Consider the following 16,820-nt stretch of genomic DNA (forward strand, 5'->3'; position numbering starts at 1 on the left):
GACCTGAGCCCAAGTCGGACGCTCAACCGACTGAGCCACCCAGGCGCCCCAACTGATTGTGTGTTTAAAGCACAGCGACCTCAACTTTTCCATCTTCCCCGCACTGCCTGAAAAGTCTGCAGTTACAACTTGAGGCCGCGCGTTGGCAGTTGCTCAACTCATTCATCCTGAAGGAAAATGGAAAAAAGAGAGCAACTTCTATGTGCTCCCTTCCTAAGTCCCATTCAGCTCTGGTCAAAAAAATAAAAAGAAATAACAATTATTATTAAATTTGCACAGTGGCTCCCAATAAAGCCACGTGTTTGCATATCAGGTAAATAACTCTTCCAATAAAATTACTTCTATGATTTGCTTACTGCAGATTTTGGATTAAATGGTTTAATAAATATTTTGATTGATGCTTAGTTATGCATGAGTAACAACTAAGTATTTTAGGTGTGAGACCTTTATCATACTTTGTGCCCTTGTTATAATTCTTGCCAATACAAAATCCTACTATAAATATAGTAAATACTTTTGCATACTATTTATGATACCTCAGATTAAAAAAAAATTATTAGCCCAGTAGCTAGCATCCTCTGACACTGTTTAGTAATTACATGGGTAAATTTTATTTATTTTCTTCATCATTAGGGTTCCAATTACAAAAATAACACCTAATACAAATTCATATAACACCAAAAAAATGTGGAGATAAAAACTGAAAGACTCTCTCCCTCTCCCTATAGCTTGCCAACCTCCCAAAATGAGAGCATTAGGGTTACCGTTCTAGAATGTCTATTTTCAGCCTGTTTCTATGTATATACCGTAAATGTGTCTGTAAGTACATGCATGGATATGTTCATGTACACAACGTGCATTGTCCTGAGACTTGCTCTTTTCTCCAGAAAGGGGGTATCATTTCAGTTTCCTAGCAACAGGACAGAATGAACGCGCATCTCCCTAATCCCATGATGATGGAGAGTAATTTGACCTTTCTTTTTTGCAAATCAACAGGGTAGAAAAAAAAAAATTTTTTTTTTGCATTTTCCTGAGTCCGTGTCAGAGTGGACATATTTTGAAGTGTTCTGTCTCCTTCGCTGAAAAGCCTAGGTATGTGTTTTCCTCGTGGACCTGTTGTTTTGTGTATGTCACTGTTTTTCTTCCATCCGTTTGGGTGATAAAAGTATCTCGAATCACATTACATGGACAGACCAATTATTTTCTGTAGTCTGACCTTTTCCTTTAACTTTTTTTCCAATAGAAATTTTAATTTGTATGTAGTGAAATCTGTCAATGTTTTCCATTTATTGTGTCTGGATTTACAATTTGAACAACATCATTTATGAAATGTCATCCCTCCTCATGGATTTGGAATAATTTTAGCAAATTAAGTTCTTATACAGGCATATAATCTATTTGTGTATTTCTGTACTGGTTTCATATTTTCATTTTCATCTATTTTTGGTATACTTCGATACCAGATAGAGTCCTTCTTTATCATTTTAAAAAAAATATATGCCTATTTAGAGGCTTTACTCTTCCAGATTCATTTATAACATTTATAAATTTCTATTAAAAATCCAAATTCATTTTAATTAGATTGTATTGAACGTAAAACTTTATTTGTAAAATATTTGTATATTTAAATTTCATCCCTACCGTCCAGAAATGTATTAGGTATTTCCCTGTATGAGGATATTCTTTTTGTATTCTACTGTAAACTTCTAAATTATTTTAAGGTAAGCCTCCATGTTTCCTGTTAAATATACTCCTGAAGGTTTTAGAGTATATAGATATTATACTTCTACTAACTGTATCCTTTGTGGAAATCCACAGATCTATGTTTATCCTGAACATGGTCATCTATTAGCACTTACTGCCCAAACTTGACAGTCTGTTCTTTGTAATATTTATAATTTATGCCGTTTTCTTATATTACTGCATGCGTGAGGATGTTCTGGATAATAGGAAATAACATTCCTGGTACTAAGAAAGTTATTCTGTTCTCGCCTTCCATGAAACTTTTTATAATAGTTTGTTATGAAGTGTGGTATTTTCTATAGGTAAATTCATTTCTGTTATGGTTCTCTCTAAGCCACAAATACAACCAACCACATTACAACATTGGTGAAAAACTGTTGTGAATGGGAAAAATATATTCTTTTTTATAGAGATAATGTGATAATGTTGTTCTATTCATGGCCAAAGGACAAATCCCTTACTGTCTTTGCGAATGGCCACAAGTACCGTATTTGCATATACCCTGCATGGAGCCATTGGCAAGGTATTTGTTTGGAGACTTCCAAGGGCGGATACATGCAGGGAAGGGGGAGTGGCTACCCCCGGAAACCACTTGGGGGTCTTCTGGGAAGGTGCTTCCCGGTAGTCCCGGGGAGAGTGCTGAGAGCTTAGAGGAGCTGTGTAGACCTCAGGGTGGTGGCTCAATGCTTGGACTCGGTTCGGAGGAAGACCGGGCCTGATGATGTGGAGCACACGCGCTCACTAGCCTGCCTTCATGCTGTCTTCAACAAATGCCTCGTGTAAGAGTGTGTGCATAACTGAGCTCTGTAAGTTTCCGTGTCTGCTGATAAAGCTGAAGACCGGTCCATAATTTTTTTTTTTTATTTTTCATTTCTAGACAGACGCCTTACCTCATAGAAAAAAAAAATGTGCTAGATAAACTTCAAGTATTAAACGGAATTGTTTCTAAGGTGTACAACTTTTCGTATCATACCGCCCTGTACTATACAACACATTCCACCCAAACAACTGAGATATCGATGGCGTCCACATTTCTGTAGGGTTTACGGCTCCCTTGAGCTCCACCTACCGTCACAGCTGGGCAGGGCGTGGTTCCACTGATGGTTCCTCTCGCAGACCAGGGGCTCATCATCGCTCAGTGTGTACCCCGGGTCACAGCTGAAGGTCACCGTAGACCTGATGCCAAAATGACTGCCGTGCCGATGCCCATTCACAGGGATTCCTGGGTCAAGGCAAGAGTCCGAGTCCAGAGTCACACCTGCGCGCGCAGAAAAAAATACATTAACCACGGAACTCTGCTGGCTTACAGAAAAAATATGTGTGCAGTCGTACATGTAAAATATCCCCAGACATCATCAGACCTGGAAAATTATTCAAGTGAATCCAACCGTCCATTAATGTAAACAACCAATACACTTTTGCGTATCTGATCCTGTTTTTCTGTAGAGACAGATATTGTTAACTATCAGATGACCTGTAAGTCTACAAACCTGAATAATCTCTTGATGTCTGAAGTTTACTTCACTTCGTTGGAAAACCAGTGAACTGTTAAATGAAGCCTGTCTTCTGTCTATCTCTAGCCTCCCCCTTCCCCTTACTGTATTTTATGTTCTAGTTAGATTTGGGCAGTCATCCTTCAACTTTCGTAGACACGCACACATGCGCCCAAGTCCATACACACATACTGCAAACTAAGACCTCACTGGATCTGATTCTCTAAAACTGCATTCCATACATCCGTGCATTTTTCACATTTGCACGTCAGTCAGCCACTTTGGAGATGGCTACAATTAGCCTATGCTAAAAGGCGCTAAAAAGTAAAGTGCTATATAAAGTCAAGTGATTATGATCATGTCATTACAAGAGTTTCTTTGCTCTGTCTCTCAGATTTCTCTTTATTTTTAGAATATACATTTGAAAAGATAAGGAAAACGGGAGCAGGGGAAGAAGATGACAGTGTGATGGTTATGAATTCAAAGACATAAGAAAGACTCTGCCACTGCTTATACACAACTCTCTAAGTTAGGTTTGGAGCATTACAGTGATGACTTAGACCATTAATTAAAAATCTTAAATCATCACTGATGATGCTCAGTCCCCCCAAAATGATCTCTGGAATAACATTTCCAGTCACTGCATGAATTTGAGTGATGTACCTTCCACCTTATACCCTCACTCATTAAGTCACATACATGACATACAAGTAAGGAGTGAGTTTTTAAAATAAATAATGAGTGATAATATTTCTTCATTAGTATACAGCCAAATGTGATTCAATAGGTACCAGATTGCAAGCAAGAAAGCTGAGCCACTACTGAAAAATGGGTAGTTAGAAATGTGGTTTCTAAGAGAGGTCTAGCTCCTAAGAGGTAACCAGTAAACCCTTGGAATTTCTTTAAGTTTATTTATTTATTTTGAGAGAGAGAGAGAGAGAAAGAGAGAGAGAGATTGAGAGAGAGAGAGAATTCCCAAGCAGACTCTGCACTGTCAGTGCAGAGCTAAACACAGGCTCAATCCCACAAAACATGAGATCATGACCTGAGCTGAAATCAAGAAGTGGACGCTTAATTGACTGAGCCACACAGGCGCCCTGACCCTTGGAACTCCTTGAGTGCTAGGAGTGTTTTGTTGTCCATGCTGTGCCCCTGGACCAAAAGGATTTCAGTCTAGCCGACAAGGAAAGGGCAACTGGAGATTGAGTTGAACCACGAGGGCAATGATTCAATGCATGATGCTTCTCTAATGAAACACCAATCAGATCTCTGGACACAAAGACCCCAGTGAGCTTCCCAGGTTGGCAGGACTGTGCGTATTGCCCCACAGTGTGGCTAGGAGGTGACACCATTCATGGCCCCATGGGGAGAGGATGACACCGTTTGTGCCTTCCTCTGCCTAACCTGGATCCTTTCTGTAATGCATGTGACTGTGGGCACAACAGCTTTCAACGTATGTCAAGTCCTTCTATCAAGTTATCAGAACAGAGAGTCATTTTGGGAACTCTGAACTTGCAGTTGGTTTCAGAGTTGGCAAAATAAGCAGGTTTTGCCCTTTGCAAATCTGTGTGCTTAACCCCAGAGTTTGGTTACACTGGGTAAAAACTGGAAGACCATCATAGTTAAGATTTCCAAAGGAAAAAATACAACAATGAACAGAAGAAGAGGCTAAGTGAAAAGACATATATATGGCACTATTTTTCCCAAGAATTTTTTTCTTAAATATTCTAACTAATTTCCTGAAAACCACTGTGTGCCTACTACCGTAAACAACAGGTGCCAACTGTCATGACATCCTTTCATTCCTGTGCGGAGCACGGCTCTGCCGAAAGCCGGGCGGCATCATGTGCCCCACAGCCGTCATCTGCTCTGCCCCTCTGTCTCTAAATCCCCCCACGTACACTCATGTTCTAAGGCCTCTTTTGTACGACCTCTTTTGTAACACAGCAGCGATGGCATGAGTATGCCCTATATACAATGGGTACATACACTAGCTTGTTGGTTTTGCAGGGACAAGATTAACACAAGAATTCCCCCAAAAGACACTTTGCCAAAGAAATGGATTAGTGGGAAGATCCCTGACAAACCATTTAACTATATTTTTGCATTTTGTCAAATGCTTTCCGATGATCACTAAACAATACGCTCGCTGCACTGCAGCAAATAAACGTAATAGGAAAAGTGTGCCTTGAAGGCTCAGTGGTCAAGTGTCTGACTCTTGGTTTCGGCTCCGGTCATGATCTCACAGTTGTGAGATTAAGCCCTGATTTGGACTCTGCGCTGACAGCGTGGAGCCTGCTTGGGATTCGCTCTCAATCTCTCTCTCATTCTCTCTCTCTGCCCCTGCCCTGTTCTCTCTCTCTCTCTCTCAAAGTAACTTAAAAAAGAACTTTAAAAATAACAGGATTTAATATTTTAGATGATGTGAGGACAATATATTAAGTAATAATATTCACAATAAAATGTATAGATGGTAAGCAAACTTTTTCCCACATAAAATTTGCAGGGAACAAAGAGAAAAGCATCAGAGGAAACCAAAGCATACAAATATAAATGCAGAATTCTTTACATACAAAACTGAACTGCAAAATAAACACTATGTTGAAGTCATAACTGCTGGTTAGTACTAACTTTATTCCATCATTCATTCATTCATTCATTTTCACAAAATAATGGACAGAAATACAAAGTTGCACAACGTACAGTTATTGTACTGCTTTGCATTACAGTATTTTTGAAGGGACACTACATACGAGGGTAACTGCGTGCTAGAATTATAACAGATCTGACGACCAACTCGCCTGAAATGCACCATAAACAGGAACTGTGCAACAAGATGGCAGCAGGGAGAATGGAGGGCAGTGCACGGCGGATGACATGACTCAGCAGGAAAAGCCCTTTAGAGTGAACTAAAACCAGTCTGTGAGGACGGGCAGCCAACTGACTTTGAAGGAAACCTACACAGACTACTTCAGAGCACTGCTTCGAGCATCTTCCCCCTCCCGAACGAGCCCTCGCCATACAAAGAAAAAGTGGCATTAATGGATTTTGTTGAAGCTTTGAGTATGTGCCGATTCTGTCCCAATTGCTTCTTCCTCGAAATGTAATGTGACGATGCGTTTTCTGACGCAGGGATATAAATACACTGCTCATCACTTGGCCCGTCAAGCAAAGAACTCAGTAACTCGCTACCAGTGAATGACGGAAGCGAATGGCTTTGACGATGTCCACGTGCACATTATATTAACGTACACTTGACACAAGCAAAGTTCTGCTTAACTGTTTTTCTACAAGTTCCAGTCGAAGGAAAGGGATGCATATTCTGAGTACCTTTTACCTCCCAAGGCTCTTTCCACAGCCTTCGAAAGGGTTGGAAACAGCAGTCACAATCCCATTTGACAGATGAGGGAATAAGCCAAGAAACTAAGTAAATTGGTTATGTTAAATTATTCACCAGGGTTCACGCCTAAGCCCTCGCCTGCCTTCGTCCCTCCCACCGTGGGGGTGCGCCCATGCCCACGGGTCCAAGTTTCCAACTGCATGGCATCCATACCCATTACATTTTGACTAGTTTTCCTTTCTGATCTTAAGAAAGGTCATTAACTCTTTCCCTGTCTCTCTCTCTCTGCCCCTACCCCACTTGTGCTTGCTCTCTCTCTCTCTCAAAATAAATAAATAAATAAACCTATAAAAAATTTTAAAAAGGGGGGCAGTCAGTTGAGTGTCAGACTCTTGATCTCGGCTCAGGTCATGATCTCACAGTTGGTGAGTTCGAGCCCCAAGTCTGGCTCTGCCCTGACAATGTGGAGCCTGCTTGGGATTTTCTCTCCTCTCTCTCTGCCCCTACTCCACTCACTCTCTCTCTCTCTCTCTCTCTCTCTGTCTCTCTCTCTCTCTCAAAACAAATAAATAAACATAAAAAAATTAAAAAACAAAAAAGCCATTAAATCTCAGAAACTAATATGCACGCACGCATGTGCGCACGCGCACACACACACACACACACACACACCCCAGAAAACATTCTTCTTTGCCTTTCGCAATTTTTCTTAATGTTTACTTTTGAGAGGGAGAGCACGAGCATGGGAGGGGTAGAGAGAGGGAGACACGAAATCTGAAGCAGGCTCTACACTGACAGCGGAGAGCCTGACATGGGACCCGAACCTATGAATCATGAGATCATGATCTGAGCCCAAGTCGGACGCTCAACCGCCTGAGCCACCCAGGCACCCCAATTTTTAAAAATTGCACAGTGTATTAGCAGCAAAGCAGGACAGATACATTTACATGCAATGAATCTTGCTTTTCGGGAATATTTTAAAGGACACTTTTGAAAGCATTTCCAAAAAAACAACGCTCTAAAATTGGATGGAAACCTCCATATGCTTGAGATATCCATTAGCTGTCCAGTTGCCTTTAAAATCATGGCTACCTTACAGTGGTGGTTCAAAGCTCTACAACAAACAGAGCCAGCAAATGATTATTCTGGGGGAATAATACGACTATTATACAAACTGTGTCCCATTCCTCATGAAGAATAAAGTTAATAAAAGGACAGACTGTAACTGGACGCTGTGTTTATAAAATGGATGATTCCGGGGAGCCCGGGTGGCTCAGTCGGTTAAGTAACTGACTTTGGCTCAGGTCACGATCTCACAGTTCACGGGTTCAAGCCCCGCATCGGGGGCTCTGTGCTGACAGCTCAGAGCCTGGAGCCTGCTTCGGATTCTCTCTCTCTCTGCCCCTGCCCTGCTCACACTCTGTCTCTTTCTCACAAATAAATAAAATTTTAAAAAATAAAAATTAAACAAATTAAAAAAATTAAATGGATGATTCATAAGAGTCCGCACACAGAACAGACAGACGACCCTTCTGGCTCTGCTCGTAGGAAAACCTTGACAAGAAAGGCTTCGCCCGTCCGCCTCACAATTCACAAGTCCTGACGTTAACACGGTGTGTGGCAGTGCACGTTAGCTCATGGCGCCTGTGCGACGATAAGCCAGCCTTGTCTCTGCAGTGCCTTCTGCCTGTAAAGTAGGTTTTCACACGCCCATTTGGGCATAGAGTGGGATCGTCCATAATTTTTTAAAGCAAGGAAGGCTGATAGTGTCAAATGTTTACCACAAAAGACGAAAGGGAGATGAGCTCTATTATTGTGTTTAAAGGGCATGAAGAATTTGACATAAATCATTCTTGGGTCACAGGCAACCCGTTTTTTTTTTAACGTGTTGGATAAGCAAGGGTCATTATTTTCTACTGCTTCCACACTGGCTTCTGGACGTATTTCTTCAAAGAGTACTAGAATTGGTCACAATGTTAAAGGGGTTGGTAACACGTGACTTCTTCTATGTTTTTCTCTTCTTCCTGTCTCTCTCTCTCTGCTCCTCTCTCTGTTCTTGTTTCTTCTGTGACTCTGGGGGCTCCTGCGTGGCCTCCCTGCCCACCTGCCCTACCTCTACCTGGAAATCCATGTGTCAGTCCCGCCCTTGTCAGGGCCTGCCTGGGCTGACTCAGGCACCGGCTGTCACCTACGTGCCACCTCGAGGCGGTGAGAGAAATCCAGAATTCTGGCGGGCACCGCAGGCATGGTGAAATTACGATGTCTGGAATGTGAACGTAGGAGCCCGCGTTGTACTAGGAATCCCGGGCAAGCCCTGATGCACAGTTGTGTCTGACAAGAGCTGCCCCTTCAGCACGCCTTCTGAACCAGGATGGCCACCTGGGCCGGCTACGGGCTTCCTCAAAGCCCTTGGGCCTCCGTCCACCCACAGCAGTGGCAGCACAGGACGTGTGAGCTCGTGTTGTGGCTTCTGCTCAGTTTTAAGGCCTGCAGGTAACGGTTTTGTATGACGCCAGCCTGCAACCGTGGGGTTACAGAGCCCAGACCTTTCCGGACTCATTTCCGTATAAAAATCCCACATCCTGCTCATCCACTTTTCCCCGTCTCCTTGTTTCTCCTCAAGTACAGAGCGGCTGATAAATAAATTGAGGTGATCACAGGTCACGCTTCGGTGTGGTCCTTCCGGGCAGTATTCTCCCAATAGACGTTGGATACTTTCATTCGGAGGAATTCACAAAAACGTGTGGGGCCTTCTGGAAGGACCACGGGGAGTTCACAGGGCAAAAGCCAGCATGAACGTTTAGACCAGTATCCCTGCTAAAAGCACTGGGCGGTGGATGCCGCGGGGACCTTCCCCCCCTTCTCCCCCAGAGAGTTCTGTCCTCTTCTGTGATGACACTCCTGGCTCCCAGTTCTTCCTGTCAAGTAGGAGGAGGAGGGATTCTGGACCCCAAGGGATCAGAAAGGTCTGTCGCTCACATAAGTATCTCTCCGCTGCAAATGCTACCAGCTTGGTGATTGTTTTCATCTTCTGTTACGGACACCCTGACGGAGGAAAGGCAAACAGCACTGCTCTCTGAGAGGTCAATCCAGCCTGTGGAAGCATGCTTACCAGGGCTCAGCTCTGTTGTCAAGCACAGGAGACCCACATCTCCTATCTCCATGCAGTCACTCTTTGAAGATCATAAAAATTACTGCTAGAATTACCGGCATATTATCGACTATGAGTAAGGGTGGCAAGCGGAAGAGGAACTCGTGACCTGATTTTCGATCATTCTCTGAATTCTAGAAAGAATCGGTAGGAATAACCCGTTTATTTAAACAAGTTAGGTGGGCAGATGCTATCACTTTCTACTACCTGCATATAGGCTTTAGGATATAATTTCTTCACAGAGTACTGGAGAAAATGGGCAGAATAATGTATGGCTACACAAACAAGGGAGAGAAAAGAGAAGAATGAGAAACTCTGTTCTAGTTTTATTCAGTGCCTAAATAAGGCACCATTCTCGTAAGCTTCATCCAAGCGTGTGCTCAAAGGCCATGTAGCTCCAGACTTACGAAAAGGGGTGCGGTAGGGCGATACAGCACTGAGGAGTTTTACAAACCTGGATGGTTGTTATGTGCACATATCTTCACTCCCAAGAAAAGCAACGACTCGAAGGGACATTCAAAAGGAATGAAATAGGAGACTTTCTGGTTCTTAAATTGTACTTCATGTTTAAAAAAGACCTTACTTTGAAAGAAAGGTTGCATGATTATGAAGTGAAACCAACCAATTTAAATTTGAAATTAATCATTAAATCATGAACAGTCAATTTTCTTCCTATCAGAGTCATTTTTTTAATTAAGAACTCCACGTAGACTTGTATATGCATATATGCATGTAAATATTTGCATGTGAGTCCATACGTGAGCATGAGAAGCGGAGAAACATACATAACAGGTTCTTAATCTAAGCTGCTGGGTGGAGTTTGCACAGAGGTTAACATGAGGAGCAGGGGGTGATGTGGGGACAGGAAGGCAAGAAAAAGAAAACAATAATGAATAAACATCCCACATGTTAGATATGACCCCACTCACGATCATTTGTAAAATTATATGTGTGGGTATATATGTAACTATATATTTGTATAATAGCACTGAAACTTAATTTTGTTTATTTTGGGATAAGACTGTGAAAAACAGCAACCATAAAAACCTTGAAAAATAGAGGTTTTTATTCCCTCAGATTCAGTGTTCTGCATTTATCCATCTTTTTCCTTCTACTCAGAAAGGGACATATTTTCAAACAGAGGAAATTAACCATTGGGTTTGTTTTTTTAAGTGACTGGTGTTAAAAATGCATTCCCAGGGTGACCCCCCGGCTGGCTTCCACAAGTCCAGTTTCGTAAGGATCACTAGAATATACTAGCATGACCTGATCTCCAAATCTCAGAAACTAAAACTATGACTCAAATTTGTATTTATGGAAACAAAAATGGGAAGGAGCACTTCAAGTTGGGCAAGATATCCTGCACTGTCACATTTCGGCAACCATTGTAATTACTTCTACCAATCTTTCTGGACTCTTGCAGTGCTTGTAAACAGCAACAGTTAGGTGTCATTACTGAGGTTCTGCTGGATTTTAACTCCTTCTCCACTCTTGGTTCCATGTTCTCTCCCCACTGAAACATGCTCACACAACAGCCTACCCATGTTCTTCTAGCAAAGAACTTCCCAGCTGTTGTTTAAGAGATACAATTTTAGTGGTAACTCCTTTGGTCAGGAGCTATATTTCTAATAGTAGTAATTTATGATTACAACATGAAGTAAACACATTTAATTACTTATTTAATTTTATAATCCATCAATGAGTATTTTATTATTTTTTTAGTTTTAAAGTGAAAGTCCCCAAGTTGCTCTCTTATCAATAAGAGTAGGTGCTTCTGGGCACGCAGTGCAGGGTGGACAGAGGCAGCAAGGGCTGCCACCTGTGGTAGGGAACCAGAGCGCATGCCTGGGGGGCAGATGGCAAGTGGACCCTCCGACTTACTCTCGTAGTGAATGAGGAAGCCGACGCTGGAGCGGCTGTTGTCTGTGGTGAAGAGGAGATACATGAAATGGCCAGTGCTGATCAGAAACCGGGGGGCCTGCGTGCCATGGTACTCTCCGATCAGCGGGGACGAGCTGGCTGGCCCATCTCGGACTTCCAGCGTGTCATAGTTGACTTCAGTCTGGAATCTGCGGAGATTCGTAATGAGTCAGAACACAAAGCTGTGTTAACTTACTGACGTTCCCCAAGTATTTTCGTGCATTCATGACAAAGCCATGTATACCTATATATATAAAAGACTTACAGTTATTCAACCTTTAAAAAGACCAGGCCCTGGGCACATATGATATTTAAGCACGGTACATTTTTCTAGAAGAAAAGGTATACCCTAAACCTATCCCTCTTACTGAATACTGGGTCATGTCACATCCCAAATGTAAAAGAGGGCAGTCTTTAGCTCTAAAATAAAAATACTGTGAACCATATTAGTTTTCAGTGAGAGTAAGGGAAGGATAGGATGGGACAGGACAGAAGGAAAGAGCAAGGCAGGAGAGGAGAGGAGAGGAGAGGAGAGGAGAGGAGAGGAGAGGAGAGGAGAGGAGAGGAGAGGAGAGGAGAGGAGAGGAGAGGAGAGGAGAGGAGAGGAGAGGAGAGGAGAGGAGAGGAGAGGAGAGGAGAGGAGAAGGAAGGAAGGAAGGAAGGAAGGAAGGAAGGAAGGAAAGAAAGAAAGAAAGAAAGAAAGAAAGAAAGAAAGAAAGAAAGAAATCAACTTAAAAATATTGTGAAAAATCAATCATGCATTTTCAAACTATGTTTCATGATCCCCTATTCAACCAGTTTACGGACATCTTAAATGGGCACATAAGGAGACATGATCTCTTAAAGGAAGAAAGTAATTCGAACTACATGATGATATCCTGAATACTCTTCAGGAAAAAAACTCCTGTGCCTCTTAAGCTGTGCTCACTCTTTGCACACACCAGAAGCACCGAGAGCCCAGTGCTGTTCAGAAACGAAACGTGGCTTTCAAGGTTTGAACGGCTTCCCAAAGTGCTTAACTTTTAAGAAGGACTTTATGCGCGCAGAGAACCTGGCCCCGTGTTATATTTAGATACGGCGGCGGCCACTTGGGTCCTCTTGGGTGTGACAAGGAGACCATTCCAGGCACTGAGACAGTTTTCGAACTGGGCCCATCTCGTCCTCAAAGAGCTAACCCGGTTTCCAGGGTCTGGCTGTGTCATCAGCGAGCAGCTTACGCGAGCCTCGGACTCAGTCCGTGACTTTCAGGCGAAGAATTCCGTGGAAGCCTGGGTCATTACTATCCCCACACTCTGCATCAGAGGACGCTGACGGACAGCGGGGGTGGCGGGGGGGGGGGGGTTGGCGAGCGCAGTCTGTCCTGGCTTCCGGGCACAACAACTGAAGAGGCTGAAAGCACAGGGCTGTGCCCTGCTTATCTCTAAATCACGCAACATCCTCCTAGAGCAGCCGGAAGACAATGACATACTCTAGCACCTCGGCCTGGCGCGGCGACCCCTGCTCTTCCATCAGAAGGAACCCAAGACGCTTGCCCCGACACACGGTAGACCGGAATGGAGCCACAGGCTGTGCATTTGGGGTCCGATGGCACCGCTTCCTCGCTGACTTTTCCAGAACGTGCTCTGAACACGCTGTGGTTTCTCACTTACCCAAGTTTAGATTCAAGAGGTTTGGATAAGCATGAAGTAAATCTCATTTGAAAAATCTGTGCTACAGTCTCCAGACCTTCCGTCTTTAGTAACAGCTAGGACTGATGACGGCGCACATCTCAACAGCTGGCGGACTGCACACCACAATGGTTGTTTTCCTTTATTTGGCAACCTGATGCGCTTTGCGTAAGAATGACACCAGCATGAAATTTACTTATTTGTTTACTTATCATATTTTAATGTAACTTTTTGACTTTTATTTCATTTTTATTTAATTTTTTTAGAGTTTGGTACACCTGGGTGGCTCAGTCGGTCGAGCCACCGACTTCGGCTCAGGTCATGATCTCACGGGTCGTGGGTTCAAGCTCCGCATCAGGCTCTGTGCTGACAGTTTAGAGCCTGGAGCCTGATTTGGGTTCTGTGTCTCCTTCTCTCTCTGCCTCTCCCCCGCTCTTGCTTTGTCTCTGTCTCTGTCTCTGTCTCGCTCAAAAATAAGTAAACATTAATTTTTTAAAAAAATTTTAATGGTTATTTTTGAGTGAGTGAGTGAGAGAGAGAGAGAGAGAGACACCATAAGTGGGGGAGGGGCAGAGAGAGACAGAGACAGAGAGAGACAGAGAGAGAGACAGAATCCGAAGCGGGCTCCAGGCTCTGATATGTCAGCACAGAGCCCAACACGGGACTCAAACCCACAATTGTGAGATCATGACCTGAGCCAAAGTCGGAGGCTTATCAGACGGAGCCGTCCAGGCGCCCCTGTTATTTTGGACCTTTAAGTTTGTATGTATGAACACATCCTTTACTCGTGTTGTCAGCCCACTGCTCAGGGCTAATCTCTACAACTAATCTCTACAACTAATCTCTAAAGAATAGTGTAAAAGTCACCAATGTCTGAAAATATCAGAAATATTGGATCTTATAAATGAAATTTAGCAAAATATCACAGTTCCATAGAATTTAAAAGACAAGACTGAGAAAAATTATATGGCTCTCTCTCTCTGTTCAGGCAACTGAAAACACAGCACTAGTAACTTGTGCCAAACCAGGATATAAAGCCACAATTTTTCCTGAGTGATTTAAATTCGCTGTGATGCCAGGAATCAGGCAGTGCTTTGCTCTTCCCCCTCTCAATACCAGAAAGCATAAAAATTAATAAAGAACCATACTTAATTTACTGAATGTTATAGAGTTAATTTTTTCACAATGATTAAGTTTATATGCAAGGATCCATTCTCCAGTATAATGGATACACAAGACAGAATTTTAATCTTTTTTTGAAAGATTATCCTACTGGAGATTCTTATCTTACTAGACTTAAAAAATGAACAATAATTTAAAATACAAATAATACCAAGTGATAATGCAACTCCCACGAAACGTATTTCCTATATATATTATTGGTTAGCAGAAAATTAGTGGAAACAAACAGAAAAAATATAACAATGTTCATCCGTCGAGACATTATAATATCCTGAATAGTTACACCCAAACTCTTTCAGTCAAGAAGAAGGTAATTGTTAAGAGAAAGCTTAATATTGCCCAGACATTAAGCTTAAAACATTAAACAAATATGCTTCCTTACATTTGAAAACATCTATCTTTTTGAAAACATTTGAAATCATGAAACGGATTTCATCTTGGAGACAAACGGAGGTATGTTTTCTCATGGAGAATTCACGTAGTATGATTGTGTGTTAGATTATCAAATTTATTATCAAACAGCTACCTCCGACTGCATTCCAGTGACAGAACACTCACAGGGAATTACTCTGTCACACACCCCAGTGACAGCTCTGTAGCTTAAAGCATCACTAGGTCACGACACCGCATTCTTGGGCTGTTCCAGAAGGCATCGAAGGGACCAAAGAGGCTTCCATTTGTAATTAAACCCCAGGCCGAATTTATTTCAGCTACAGATCCCAAACCTGGAGTTGGACTCAGGGCCCAGCAACTGCGAGCACTGGGAATGATCATCTGGAACTTGGTACTCCCCTACGCAAGGCGGCCGAGTGAACTCAGCCCTGGCCTCAGAGGGTAAAATTCAAGAGGAACAAATACACCCAGCAAATGCCAGTTTCTCTTTAAGTGAACTCCTCTGGGGGATCCAACCAAGAACTGTCCTATTTCTCCTTGTCATCATCCATTTAGGTAAAACCTTTGGACGTGCATGGGTCAGTAGGCCCAAGTTAAGGAAAAGTTTGTTCTTACCTATCAAAAGTTATTTTGATAGAGTGTCCGGGCTTGGCTTCGATGATCCATTCACAGTTCAGAGAATCTTTATAATATCCTGGCCATCCGGGAGGCAGAATGAGTCCACTGGAAGCTGTCAGGTGTCCACCACACGGGGCTGAAAGACAGTTCAGGATGTCGGCAGGTCAGATTAAACACGCGGGGACACCACAGCCACACCTGTGACGGCAGGAATGTGCTTCTGTCTTCAAGGACTTAACGTTGCAAGGATTCGAGCTAAAGGCATCCCCAGATAAACGAAGATTACTGAAAGCAGAGCAGGTACATCCCACACCTGGGCGTCTATCATCAACTCACAGCAAAGGTCCTTCTACCTAAAAACGTCAAGGTGGAAGTGGGGGAAAAATCTGTCACATCTGATTCTCACGACACATCCATGAAATGCACACCATCGACATCCGTATCTTGTATGTATTTGTACTTCCACAAACATCTGTTGATTAGCAAACAAAAATAGTTCACATCTGAAACAGAATTACCCCCGTGGAGTGTGTGTGCACGTGTGTGTGCGTGCGCCTATGTGCGCGTGTGCGCCTGAGTGTGGGCGTGAGTACATGCGTGTGGGTGCGTGTGTGTGTGTGCAGACAGATACTATAGTTTAATGATGTGTGTGTGCTTATTCAGCTAGGGTGCGCTTGTTTCATTAAAATGACTTTCCACACACATCAAACTAAATTATTAGTGAATGTTAGGAAAACAAAATTTTCAAATTCGAGAAACATAGGATTAATCTACATCAGTCCTTTTGTGTGATCTGTAATTATCAAGAAGAAAAGGAGTCTCAGGAAGGCATGTGCTTGGTGCTCTGGAAAAGGGATTTTGCATTTCTGTATAATCTACGGGAATTTTAAATAATAATATATACTTAACATGTTTCTGCCCAGTCGCACATTTTTTTCATATTTTTCTTCTCAAAGTTCTTTGCCATATTTGTAATCAAATCTGTCAATCTACAGATATCAAAGGGAACATAAAAATGTCCCCAGTTAAAAAAAATCATTTTTGAAAAAAACTATATGTTGTATCAAAAAATAGCCATGTGCATTAAAATGCTTAAAAATTATATACAATTTCACCCAGGTGTTGATGGTGGAGAAAAACATCTGAAAGAGAAATCTATAAAAGTAATCATGGTGGCTGGGGCGCCTGGGTGGCGCAGTCGGTTAAGCGTCCGACTTCAGCCAGGTCACGATCTCGCGGTCCGTGAGTTCGAGCCCCGCGTCGGGCTCTGGGCGGATGGCTCGGAGCCTGGAGCCTGTTTCCGGTTCTGTGTC

At 42.7% G+C, this 16,820-nt stretch overlaps 1 protein-coding gene across 1 annotated transcript in view; it reads right to left on the reverse strand.

The window, feature by feature from the left end:
• The window catches only part of CSMD1 (CUB and Sushi multiple domains 1), a 398,630-nt gene that overhangs the window by 371,653 nt on the left and 10,157 nt on the right, over positions 1 to 16,820 (reverse strand). The window contains exons 5-7 of the mRNA XM_032593032.1: positions 15,505 to 15,643; positions 11,609 to 11,796; positions 2,813 to 3,001 (exon numbers count right to left, since the gene is read on the reverse strand). Coding sequence (XP_032448923.1) covers positions 2,813 to 3,001; positions 11,609 to 11,796; positions 15,505 to 15,643 — 516 coding nt within the window. The remainder of the gene's footprint in view (positions 1 to 2,812; positions 3,002 to 11,608; positions 11,797 to 15,504; positions 15,644 to 16,820) is intronic.

Source organism: Lynx canadensis, chromosome B1 (assembly GCF_007474595.2).
Source record: "Lynx canadensis isolate LIC74 chromosome B1, mLynCan4.pri.v2, whole genome shotgun sequence".
In the NCBI taxonomy this organism is placed as follows: domain Eukaryota; kingdom Metazoa; phylum Chordata; class Mammalia; order Carnivora; family Felidae; genus Lynx; species Lynx canadensis.